The sequence below is a fragment of the Vigna angularis genome, chromosome 4 (genome assembly GCF_016808095.1).
Source record: "Vigna angularis cultivar LongXiaoDou No.4 chromosome 4, ASM1680809v1, whole genome shotgun sequence".
NCBI classification, from domain to species: Eukaryota; Viridiplantae; Streptophyta; class Magnoliopsida; order Fabales; family Fabaceae; genus Vigna; species Vigna angularis.
The window spans coordinates 40,902,701-40,916,696 of NC_068973.1; the positions used below are offsets into that span (position 1 = coordinate 40,902,701).

At 33.8% G+C, this 13,996-nt stretch overlaps 1 protein-coding gene across 1 annotated transcript; it reads right to left on the reverse strand.

Annotated features, from left to right (window-relative positions):
• Nucleotides 1-1,705: 1,705 nt before the first annotated feature.
• Nucleotides 1,706-3,082, reverse strand: LOC108340969 (24-methylenesterol C-methyltransferase 2). Its single transcript, XM_017578557.2, has one exon. It carries the CDS (start codon nt 3,028-3,030, stop codon nt 1,939-1,941), a length of 1,092 nt encoding a protein of 363 aa, XP_017434046.1. The 5' UTR covers nt 3,031-3,082; the 3' UTR covers nt 1,706-1,938.
• Nucleotides 3,083-13,996: the final 10,914 nt, after the last annotated feature.

Genomic DNA, 13,996 nt, shown 5'->3' on the forward strand with positions numbered 1-13,996 from the left:
AAAAATAACATTAAATACTACTCAGAAGTAATCCTATTAAATAATACTCAGAAGTATATAATAGTCTTACTTTTCATTTAAGTAAAACTATTATATATTTTTTCTTCTTCTTTTAACTAACAAAAAAATTCTAGAGTTTAAAATGTCAAGAAGAAAAATACTCATTGTGAGTACTCAAACACTTCAACCACATTAATCAAGGTGGGGTTTGTTCAAAGAACGTTCAAGTTATAATTTTGCATAATCTCAAAGTTAATAATCTCAACAAAATAATCACTACAAATATTGTATTATTTTCAAGTAAATTAAAAACTGCATTGACTAAATTTAATTTTTTTAAAAATAAATAATTTAATAAATACTCTGCATTCTCATTGGAAACAATTATTTTATTGACAAAATTAAATTTTCATGAATTTTTAAATCTACTAGAAAGGTAGCAGTTTCGTTACAGTGCACCTTAACTTCCAACAGCTAAACTTAAAAGCATATTGATTAAGTCATTTGTGAACTAAATAGAAACATATTTAATATATTTACAAACTTCATCAAAATCTCTTTGCAAGAGCAAAGTGTCCCAAAATCAACAATTTGTTCTTTCCAGGCCCAACGAAAAGGCTTATGCATGCCAAGAGAAATTGATACTCTTGACCCATGAACAGGAACAATAACAAAATATTTTGGAGTTATAGAGACTAAAGATCTTCCAATTCTGTTTCATTCCAAAAAAAAAAAAGACATTTCTTCCCCTCACAAAAGAGTTGTTGTGTTCATCAAGTATACCATTGCTTGATTATATAAAATAAAATATTTATATTAATTTATAATTATATTTTTACAAATCCAAATTAATATAATAAACATATTATCATTTTTAAAATTCTCGTGCACAAGTCCACATTCTATATATCCTGTAACTTTTATAAAATAAATTTTAAATTTCCAATTGGATTATAATTGGCAGTTATTGAAAATCACAAACACTAAAATATTTTTTAAAACAATGTGAGTTATATTAGATTCTCATACATTCTAAAAGAGCAAAGTTAATTCTACTACAAAAGGCATTATTAGAAAAGCAGAGATGATTAAAAGAATAACGAATGGTTAAACTTGAAGTTGAGTGAAAAATAGAGTAAACTGGTTTGGCAGATCTAAAGCGAGTGCAGGCCAGATGTCACGGTGCGTGTGGGGCTTTGGCATTAGGAAGCAAAAATCCAGGCACAACGTGACAAGAGAAAAACCAAAAAAGCAACTCAACACGCATCAAGGGCAGATTCAGACACTGAAAGCTCAAACATAACCACGTTACAATACAACCAGACTAAACCCATCCTCAGTGGTCTCCACCTAATCACACGCTAATATACCCATCTAACATGTGCTCTCTTCTGTTCTCTTCTGTTCTATCTCTGTTCTTTCCCTACCCTACCCTTCCCACACGACAAAACCCTTCTTCATTAATCCACTCATACATCCTCATTAAAATATCCCCTTCAACAACCACCACCATAAATCCCACCACAAAAGCATTTCAGATACTTTCTCTGATTCCTCCACCAATTAATTACCCCAAAATCAAGGAGACTACTATTCCTTATCACCACTGTGCACTTATACATACTTTCTCCTCTTTTATATGCGCAAATCAATCATCACTCACTTCTATTCCATTAGTTGTCAATCCAAAGCATACCTTACTCTGTACAAAATCTAAATACCTTTTCCCATTAAAACAAAAACACAAACTCCTCCTCAATCAAATGTGATACATTGCAAAATTCAAATTTAAAATAGAAAGATCAAAATCCGAATTACACCAAGTTCATACTAATCATAGTAATAACAAAAGCTAAAATAAGTTAAACCAAAGATACTAATAATAATTATTATTATGAAAAAGAAAAAGGGTACCGGAAACAAGAAAGGAGTAGAAACTCAGGTTTGGACGTGGTCGTCACTGTCGTTGGGCTTTCTGCAGAGGATCATGTGCATCGGGGAGAAAATCCCAGAGTCGCCCCCTCTTGTCAAATAATCAGCTGTCTTGAAAAGCATCTCGTGGACGTCGACGGTCCCCTTGGGTGCAATTCCCAAGGCAGCAAGAACGGTGACCACGATGTGGTTCCGCCAGTAGGCGATCCGGCCCATCTTGAGGCGGCTCCACCAGGGTTGAGCAGGGGGTTTAGCCAGATCCTGTTCCTTAACCACGACAAACCCTACCTTACGCGCGGTTTCGGCTATGTCAGTGTGGCTTCTGAGGCCAGGCAAGGCGTCACCCCTCTCAATGCCCTGGATGATCTCCACGTGTTCTGGGTCGTCGGCGTGGTACTTGTCTGTGGTGACCCACTCATACGATACGTAGAGCGCACCGGGTTTCAACACGCGGAAGATTTCAGCGTAGACCTGTTCGAGTTTGGGAGCGTGACACGTGGCCTCGATGGAATATGCGCCGTCGAAGGAGTTGTCGGGGAAGGGCATGTTGAGGAAATTGCCGCAGACGACCTCGCAGAGGGAGTCCAGACTGGCTTTCTTGTTGTGGAGGCGGGCGCGATTCACCTGGTAGTCGTTGATTGTGATTCCCACAACGTTAGCGCGGGAGTGGGCCGCGATGGCGCGCATTGGCCCACCCACGCCGCAGCCCACGTCCAGGACTCTGTCTCCTGGGCCGGCCTGGATGAGATCCACTGCCATCTCCTCGTGGAGGCGCGTGGCTTCATGGTGGGACTTGCCGGGGATCGAGGGGGAGAAGTGGAAGGACTGGCCCCACCCCCACTCATAGATGTCGGTCACTAAATTGTAGAAGGTGTCCACGAAGTCCGGGACTTTCTCGGCCGTTTCGATCTCCTTTGGGCGGCGGAAGAACGACCAGTACTGCTTGTAGTTGTCCTGGACTTTCTCCGCGGAAATGGAGCCGCCAGACAGATCCGTGGCGCGCTTTCCCTTCTGCTCGGCGGGGCCCAGTACGCACACGAACCAGTATAGGCCGCCGGCGAGGAGCGCTCCGGTGCAGAGGAGAGAGAAAGAGTCCATTGTGGGTTTGCGGTTGTAGGAGTGAGAGAAGTGAAGAGAAGAGACTGAGGAATAAGGAAAGAGATTATTTGAGGTTTACTTTCTGGAGTGGGCCTGTGGGCTGGGTTAACCCGCTATTAATTGATCTACTGGACTTTTTCCAAATCTGTTTCTCTTTTCTTTCACTCCATGTGCTTCGCGCGTGAATCTTCCTTGGCTGCTTTCTCTTAAACAATCACCTCTTTATAAAAGTGAAACACAACAGAAACTATCATCTTCAATATTATTTTCTACTCTCCAAAACTACTGTTGTCATAATATATATTTCTAACATTTTTTAACTATTCCCTTACCTATATGTTTCTAAACATTAATTTTACCAAATTATTATATTTGTGGAAGAATATATAACTGCGATAATTATTGTTTTTTAATGGATTGTGAACAGTTATAATTTCAAGAGTGAGAGGATGTACTGCATGTTATAATAATAAATAATTTAGTATTTTTATGGCAGTCAGTAGCTTAAATATGAAATCTATTTATTACCAATATTTAATTTTCCAACACATTGACTTTTCTTGTAAATAAAATAAAATAAATAATATTAGAATGATTTCTAATGAAAAAGTTACAATTATTTGTTTTTTTTTCTTTTTGTCGCTTGGTTTTCCCTATGTAAACCTTGAAATCATCATTTCCAACACCCATTTCCTCTTTTCCACCTAACTCTATCTCTTTTGTTTGCCCTTTTAAGAAAAATCTCTAAACTTCTGTCTCATAACTATGATGACATTTGAGTTTAGATCACTTCTTACCACATAAAATGTGATGGCGACCATCACAATTTCCACTTTCTAAAACTTCCATTTATAAACCCTCTAACTTTCAATTTAATTTTCCAGAATTTATATAAATACAAGTTATTTCTCCACTTTCATTTGCTTTTTCGAACACGCATCTAAAAACAGAAAAAGTCACCCTTATAAACAAATAAAGCTAGAGCAATCAATTTTATCGTACAAAAAAAAAAGAAAATTCGTTAAACCCAACCTTTAATTTGAGTTACAGTGTTCTCGTGTACTATTAATTATTCAGTCAATTTCTTGGTGGTCCTTGTTTCTGAAATTTCAGCTTCGCTTATTACCATTAAATATAAAATATTTATTTAATAAGATGTGAGACGATAATTGGTTTATTTACTGTTAGCTTATGTATACATAACATTTTTTTTTGTAAAAATATATTATGATTGACAGGGACAAAAATGAGTTCACCATACGCAAATGAAAAATCAGAATCAATTGTTATTAAGGTGAGTCTAAGATACTCGTTAACATTGGTCTATCTTTATTTATATAAGTCATTTTTGTTAAATTACTAATATGAGTTGTTTAAAAAATAGTTTCTTTTTGTGATGCGGTGATTATAGTTATTTATGTTGTATTTGGATACTCAAAATTAGGGACTTATAAATTGTATGATTATAAGTCGAAGAGCAATTTGTACTTTGTATTTAACTGATTTTTAACAATGTATTAATCTAATCCTTTGAAATTATTCATGCTATTTCAGATATTTAAATTTGTCTGAAAATATTTAGAATGTCGAGACATTCTAGATAAATAACATGTAATTATATTTTAATATTGTAATTTAATTTTAAATAAAAATTCATTGAAATTAAAGACCCTACAATATTTGAAATTGAACCATAAAAAGGAAAATGAAAGAAAAAAAACTGTCAACAGCATAATTACTGCTGTAAAAAGTAATATATGTCATAAGTTATTATATGTTTTAATTAATTTCTGTCTGTGGAGGAGTAAATACCCTTAATAAATGACTTCATATCCTAAAGATATTCCGAGTCTTCATAAAGGACTATGATTCATTAATAATAGCTGGTGTCATTTAAGTCCAACGGATGAAAAAGTGATAAATAATTAAATAAGTGCAAATGATTATTAAGAATTAAAAAATTGGTTTAATGTCAATTTTGTCTCCATTTTCATTGACAAATGTTAATTTAGTCTCTTATTTTAAATGTGTTTGAAATTGATTCTCATTTTTAAAATTTTGAATCAAATTAGTCTCTTCCATTAAATATAACCAAACGGAGTTAATGGGGTAATGATCTGGCAGGAGTCAGTGGTTATGTGTCATAATTTACTTATGTGCGTATTGACGTGTTATGAGTTCACGAAACCCAAAGTCAGATCAACATGAACAACCTAAACCTCATATCCAAATTCAAAACCGAAGACCTCACCTTCTCAAATCGCAAAACGGAAAAGAGGATCAGAAGCTCCAATTCATCTCTGTTTCACACCAATCAACATGACAAGGTTAGGATGATGAAGCCTCCCAAGGGTCTTGATCTCGGCATGGAATTGTTGAACACCTTGGAACTGTCCAACTGCGAGTCGTTTGACTGCCACCAGGATTCCTGATGTTATCTATGCCTTGTATGTTGCCCCAAAACCTCCAATCCCAATACAGTTGCCAACATTGAAATTTCCCGTGGCTTGGACAACACTTTCAAATGTCAATGTGACCCCAATATCAGTAAACACTGTAACTTCTTTTCTTGTATAGCCAACAACCTTGGACCTTGGCTTCCACTTCCGTGTGTAAAAGAATAGAACAACCAGGGCTATAAGTACTGAAACAATGGCTGGAGCAGAAGTTATAGATGTTATTTTGATAGAACTGAAGTCACTCCCACTCTTCTTGCCATTAGCTTGCTCTGTTTCCGAATTATAAGAGTTGTTATCAATCGACCCTGGTTGATTCCTTAATGGCACAGTCAGAGACACTCCACGGCAGGGACTTACGTATGGATTCCCAAAATTTGAAAGTCCTAACCTCCAAATTCCCAATTTAAAACCCCTAAATTCAATCCCAATTCGAAATCCCCATTTCAAACCTTGGCTCAAAACAAAACAAGACAAAAATCTGCAAGGAAGAGACAACAACCCACATTCCCAAATCAGAAACAAGGTTAGGAACCCTCTGCAAGACGAACCGGAAAAGGAGAAACGGAAGGAAGCTCCCTCCTTGCATCGCGAATCAAAATGGAGAGAAGAAACCTACATTGCGCCTCCGTCGTGCCTTCATTGCGCCTCCGCTGGCTACACCCTCATCGTGCCACGCTGTCGCCTTCCCAAACAACCAGGATCGTAACTTTTCTCTCAACGTCACACCGTGAGTCACCGACCAGGATTCCGCAATACTAAGCCACAAACCAAAAACCCTCTTCTCCAAGGTTGGATGATCCGCGAATAATGCACAGAGACATGAGGAACGAAACTGATTGGGGTTTGCTTGCTCGAGATAAATGGCAGAGAGAAGAAATTGGGAAAATAACCTCTGAATATGGTTTGTTGAGAGAACCAGCAATAAGGAAAACAAACTGGTTCATCCCCTCTTTGCAAGGCTAAACTAGAACTACTAGGAAAGAGGAATAAGAGAGTTGCTTCCCTAGCCAACCTCTCACACGAGACAAAGAGAAAGGGAACAAAGCATCCTATTGCGTCAACCCAACAATGACACATAAGCACTATCTTTTGTCACATCATCAATCTATTAACGCCGTTTGTTTCTATTTAACGGAAGGGACTAATTTGACTCAAAATTTTAAAAATGAGGATTAATTTCAAACAAATTTAAAATGAAAGACTAAATTGACATTTATCAACGAAACTAAAGACAAAATTGACTATTAAACCTAAAAAATACTACAACATTCTCACCATTTCCTTAAAAATAGGTTAATTTCATCACCAACATAATACTTCCTTAAAAATAGATTAATTCGATCAGAAACATAGGACGTAGGAGGTTTGTAATGAATTGTCTTAATGAGATTTTAATTCCGGAAGAACTGGTCATCAAAAAACTAACCAGCTAAAATATATCTCTTCTTGTAATAACTTCGGACTCTTGTATCTTCACAACGTTGAAATAATCAACAACCATTTCCTTAGTTAGATCTGTCAGACAACTTCGCAACATAGAAAACTCATATTTTGTCCTCACACGAGTTTTATTTCTCTACACAATTTTCTTAATTTATTATTGATTGTTTTGTTAAGCATTATTATATGAAACCTGAAATATGAAAAGTATAAAGTTAATTTAGGTTACACTTTTATATAATGGCAGATGGGTGGGTTGGAAGCGAATGATTATTCTACTCTCATCTCATATTTAGTGAATATAAAAATTTTGTTTTATCTTTATTTTCATCTTATTGTTATAAATATTAATCAAATATTTTTTATTAAAATAAAAATCACAATAAAAAAAATATTATATTATCAATGTTAAATAAATAAAATGATGCATATTGTATTTTTTCTAATGTTAAATATTAATAAAAAATTATATTTATATCAATATTAAATAACAATTAAATAAATATCAAATAACTATAAATAAAAACAAAAATATGATATATGTATTTTATAAATAAATTAAAAATTAGAAAAGCTAATATAAGTTTATTAAATTACTTAATAAATTAAATGTGTTCTTTAATCTAAAGCAAAGACTGATACAAAATCAATAATGAATGTGTGAATGAGGACTTAACGGATATATATATATATATATATATATATATACTTAGTTCAAAAATTTTAATATTATTTATATTTATATTCGTATCCACATTAAATAAGAAACAAATTTATTTGTCATTTTTAACTTTATAATTTCAAATCTTTCATTTTTTTTTTCAAAAGTCTAAATTTGGTACTTGTAAAAGTGCATTCTGATCTAAAGGCCCGATTAAATACTATTATGAGTTAATGACTTTTAAATATGTCATAAAACCCACTGCTGGGAGACTTAATGGACCTATACTTATTGTTACAAATATTAGTCAATTTTTTTTATTAAAATAAAAATCACAACAAAAAGATTTATTATATTGTCAATGTTAAATAGATAAATGATGCATATTTTATTCTCTCTAATATTTAAATATTAATAAAAATTATATTTACATCAATATTAAATAACAATGAAATAAATATCAAATAAATAAAAATAAAAATAATCAAATATGTATTTTATAAATAAATTTAAAAATTAAAAACTTAGAAAAGTTAACATGAATTTATTAAATTAGTTAATAAATTAAATGTGTTTTTCAATTTAAAACATAGTCAATAAGTAGATTATAAATAAAGATTTAACTAATATGTACAAGGATGACAATAAGTTGGTTTGGACGTGATAATTGTCATAACCATTAAAACGCACCCAAAAACCCCTTAAAGCGGACGCCAGGTGTCAAGCAACGAGGATCCGAAAATCAGATAGTGGAATGCAGGTGTCAGCAGATGAGCGGACGTCCGTTTTAGGCAAAACTGAGTCTTGGAAAATTACATCACACTCTCTCTGCATGCACCTTCTTCTCCAAAAATCTGACCTTTCATTTCTCCTTCTTCTCTCTAAAAAGCCCTCCTCCCTTCTCTCTACAGAAACTCACTCTTTCTCTTCTTCGATCACTGTTCAGGCACCGTAGAAACACTATCGGCGTCCATAGCTTTAGATTGAACCGAACAGTTTCGGATTCTGAGCTGGTAAGTTTTCTTCTCGTTGACTGTTCGTTATCTAGTACATGCATACCGAGTTCTGGTTGCATGGTTTCGTCCTGTCTGAGCCATCTTGGGTTTCTGTTGTTTGATTTTAGTTGGAAGGATTTTTGAACGTAGGGGTAGAAGGAACTTCAGTTAGGCGAACCTTAATTCTGCGTTTAGGACGTTCATTCACGCTTAGAGATAAGGGAAGCTTATTTAATTTAATTGTATGTTCGTTGTACGTTCGTTGATAATTAATGCATGTTGCTGAGTGGTTGAATGTATATAAAGTATGAATATGATTATTTACTGAGTTATGGATTGTATGCAGTATGCAAATTGATTTTTATATGAATGTATAAAGTTATGAATATATATGTTAAGGAATGAGTTGGAATATAAATGATCTTGATATGAATTTTCCCTAAGAAAGTGTACGTTCGTTACTGAACGGTCCTTGACCGTTCGGTTTTCTAGTGAATTTGGTTAGTAGTGGATTCTTTCATTTGGAAAGAATCCTATTTGAGGACGAGCGTTTGCATTTCGAGTCACTATGCTTGAGCGTTCGGCCAAGTATAGTTGTGTCTCGGTGTCCTGTTATAAATATATATATATATATATATATATATATATATATATATATATGTAATTGTATATTGTAGTTATTCGTAAACACTATCCCAATAGTATCTAGGTATAATTACCAAGCCTCTTCTCTTTCAGTTTAGTAACATTTGGTCTCATACCAAGTGTTCGTCCTAAACAAGTGTTTGGTCTTACACCAGGCACTCGTTCTATCTCCTTAAGTTAAACTTCCTAATACGAGCGTTCGTTCAAGCTCTCTAGGGCTCGCTCACTATAGTGTTCAGTTTTTGACTGGCATTGGGATTTCTTAATACTAACTTTAATTGATCTAAGTATTCACAAGTGTTCGGTTTCTTCATGTGAATCATTATAAGCATTAGTTTCGAATGTCTTGAAATATCCTTAGTCATGGGTTTCATTCTGGAGTCTTCGTTCTTGGTCTGGTCTTTTGATGTTTAATTGAAATTCTCAAGAGTCAGTTCACCTAATTGGCTCAATGGTGTAATGGACGTTCGTTCCATTTGTTTATGGCGATTTATGATTGTACTCGTTATCTTCCTCAATCCGATATCAACCCTTTAATCTTAAATCCATTCTTAAATTTGAGATCTCTCGGTCTCGCTCTGTGTTCGGTCTCGTTCTGAGTTCGGGTTGAACGTCCGTTATTTGGAATTCTCATGAATCTTTGTACGAGTTGGTTCGATGAGATGTTTATTAATGAAAGATGAATAAAATGTGATATGGAAATGTTGTGGATTATGGACGAGCGTTCCGGAGAGGAACGACTCATGTGTGAATTTTGGAATTTGTAAAGTATGACTGTGGGTAAGCTAAGCTGGTTGTCCATCCTGATGTTCTGTGAGTACTCGTCTTCACGTAGAGGAGGGTAGGTCAGGTGTGGGAATGGCAGGAGGTCCTAGTCCTTAGGGTTACTTTGGACAGATAGGGCTAACCTCAGGTGGTAGCTGTTGAGGGCATCCCAGTTATTACATCACCCGGGTGCACGAACGCCTGTAGCTACGCATATTTCATACAGTCCGGACAGTCAGTCTAGTATTAGGATTTGTGTGAACGAACTATGACTTATCTTGTTTGAATGATGTTGTGAAATGTATGTTTATGCATGAATTAAATTACATAAGCTTACCCTGTGTTTTTCTGTCATGTCTCGTCTTGTACGTTCGTCTTGTCGTTGCAATGATCATCCGTGTGGATGTGAGCAAAAGGGGACACGTTGTTGGAAAATACGCTGGAAGAAGAAAATTTGGTAGAAGTTGAAGTTAAGACCGAACAGTAAGACGTTCGGTCAGCAGTTTAGTTTTTGTAGTAAGGTGGTCGTGGGATCACATTCTCTTTTGATTTTATTTGACCGTTCGGTATAAACTTTTGTAAACCGTTCGGTCAGGTTTGCTTGTCTTGTACAGTTTTAGTTGTAACCTTTCTGTAAAGCCGTTCGGCCATAACCGTTCGTTTTCTTAGTGTAAAACTGAACTGAAATATTATTAAATATAATTATTCTATTATATAGTTTATTGCTGTATTTTTGGGATGTTACAATAATATTCATCATTACTTGATCCATAACAAAAAAAATTAATTTATTATCTATTTCGGAATATTTATTTTAAATTAAATTTTAAAATTTACACCTAGAAACACTTACAAATATTTAAAAATATAAATTTTTAAAATAAAATTAAAAAAAATATAATAAATATAAATTAAAATTATATTTTAATTAAATTTAATATAATAAAATATAAAATAATTTTAATTTAAATTAAATTTAACTTAATAAAATATAAATATGAACCGTAATATCTCAAATATGAATAATATAATACCACGTATGATTTTTTTAGACTGATGTTAAAATATTCTCTATTTTTTATCTCAATAATAAATACTTGTTATTTAATATTGCTAATAATAAATATCCGCAGTATAACTATCAGATTTTACTTGCGGAGAGATTTTACTTGCAAATACTTGAAGAAGTAGTTTTACTGTATATATTCATCTTTACTTTTATAGTTTAAAATTTTAAATATTATTTATCCGAATTTAAATATTAAAAGAAACAAATTTATTTGTCATTTTTAACTTTATAACGTCAGATGTTTATGTTTTCAAAAAGTTTAAATTTGGTATGTAAAAGGGCATTTTGATCTAAAGGCCCGATTAAATACTATTATGAATTAATGAATTTTAAATATGTCATAAAACCCACAGCTGGGAGACTTAATGGACCTATACTTAGATGCCTTTCTAAACTTTTAAACGAATTACAAGATATATATGTTAAAATATATTGTTTTACATTATTACCAGTAGTGGTATTAATAGTATTATAGTATTATTACTGGATTTCCTTAAATAGGTTGGTTGTTTTTTCTAATTATCTTTTCAACTAATTTAAAATATAAAATTTTCAATTAAATTAAGTAGATTTTAAAAGGTCTTAACATTTATATAGAAAAAAAGGTCTGAATTAACCAAAATTTAAAATGGATTACTCTTTAAATTCTTGGCATAATTAAACTTATTTTCATTACCAATGGTTGAAAACAATTTTTTAATGAAAGATACATTTAGATAAAAGTTTTATGAACATTTTATATAAGAACAAAACAAAATAAATTTACTTCTAAGTTAAAAATAGATTTTATATAAATTAATAATATATATATATATAACAATTTATATATAAGTTAATCTTAGTTTATAAAGAATCTTCTTTTTTTTCTTTCCGACAGATATTCTGGAAATTTTCTTGCTAAATTGTACCCAAATTTAATCTTTGCCACAATAGTAGGTTATGTATGATATACTGTCTTAGACACAACTAAGAACCCGGTTTATATCCCTGTGATTAATTTGTTGTCAACGTGTAATAGGAAAATTGGTATATCAGGATTTATTTTTTGTTTTGTATTGATGCATAATAAAGGATAATAGAGAAATTAAATAACGACAATATTGGATTGTGCACCACTTATTATTAAAGCAAAATTTACAGTTGATAATGTTCTTAAGATTGTGATAACTAAAATATAACCATTTTTTTTTACTTATAACTCTGTAACCATCCAGATCACATAATATTATAACCTATTCATGTTTATTAGGGGACAATTAATGCTGGTAAACAGAAAATAACTTACTTATAGAATTTATTTATTTTATTATGACAGTAAATTAAGTCTTTTTATATTTTTAATGTGGGTGGCTAATTTATTTTATTAATACTGTGCTATATGTTTTCTTAAAAAAAGTGAACGTGTCTAGATTGTTTTTTCTTAATTGATTATTATATTTTATTAATTGATTATATTATTTTATTAATTTTAATATTTTATTAATTTTAATACTAGTTCAAACATGGGAAGAACTACAAGGTTGGAGAATCTCAAAAGAGAAATAGAGGACAAGTTGGAACAGTCTAGTATAAATCTTAGCAATCAGGAGTAGGTTCAAGCATGTACGTTTTCGAGGAGTAGAAATAATGTTGGGGAAATGGAATGACAAGGTTATCGTGGAAGAGAAGATTTCTCAAGGTTTTCTGCGAGGTCATAGAAGTTTTGAGGAAGGTTCTTCAAGGGTGAGCATTTTCTGGTTACAGCAGTCATAAAGGAAGTGTCCTTTGAGTCAACTAGTGAGTAAGGGAGTTTGAGGATCAGAGTAGCGCAACGGATGATGGTGAGCATGTTATTGTCAGTAATAGGAATGCATGAAGAGCTTTCATAATTGTGGATTGGTGGTTTGTGAGGGACGAGTTCTTTGAAACAGTATTGATGTTGTTATATGAGAATGAGTTGGGAGGGTTTGGTAATCTTCAAGAGTCAAAAGTGAGTTTAGGTATGGAAGAAACCGGTATCAGGCAAATAAGATGAGTTCGGCTTTTCATCCCCAGACGGATGGACAGTCTCAGAGGACGATCCAATCGCTTGAAGATTTGTTGAGGACTTGTATTTTGGATCACCTAGGGGTATGGGATGAGGTATTGGCATTGGTAGAATTCACTTATAACAACAGCTACCAGGCTAGTATTGGTATGACACCATTTGAGGCCTTGTATGGGAGGCGCAACAGAACCCCTCTGTGTTGGTTTCATGAGGGTGAATCATTATTGACTGGGCCAGAGTTAGTGCAGCAGACCACAGAGAAGGTGAAGTTGATACAGGAAAGGATGAGAGCATCTCAGAGCAAGCAAAAATCATATGCTAATCGGAGGCGGAAACCCTTGGAGTTTGCAGTTGGGGATCACGTGTTCCTCCGAGTGACTCCTACCACTGGTGTGGGAAGAGCTATTCGAGCTAGGAAGTTGTCCCCAAGATACCTTGGTCCCTATCAGGTCTCGAGGCACATAGGGCCAGTTGCGTATGAGAAAGCCATGCCACCTCAGTTGGCTAATCTTCACCTGGTGTTTCACGTCTCACAGCTTAGGAGATATGTACCAGATCTGTCTCATGTCCTAGAAGTGGAAGATGTCCAAGTTAGAGAAGACTTGTCCATGGAGGTACAACCAATTAGAGTGGAAGAAAGACGAACCAAACAACCTCAAGGTAAGAGTATCAGACTCGTCAAGGTCATCTGGGATGATAGAACGGGTGACTCAACCTGGGAATTGGAGGAAGAGATGCGAGAGTCTTACCCTCATCTATTTCCTGGTAAGTTTTATTTTCGAGGACGAAAATTTTATTTGTTGGGGAGAATGTAAGAGCCTGAAAATAATAAGGCTATTGGGCCTTATGTTGAGGCAGTCAGCGCATAAGCTAAGGACCCATGACCTTAGGAAGGAGTTTTCTAAA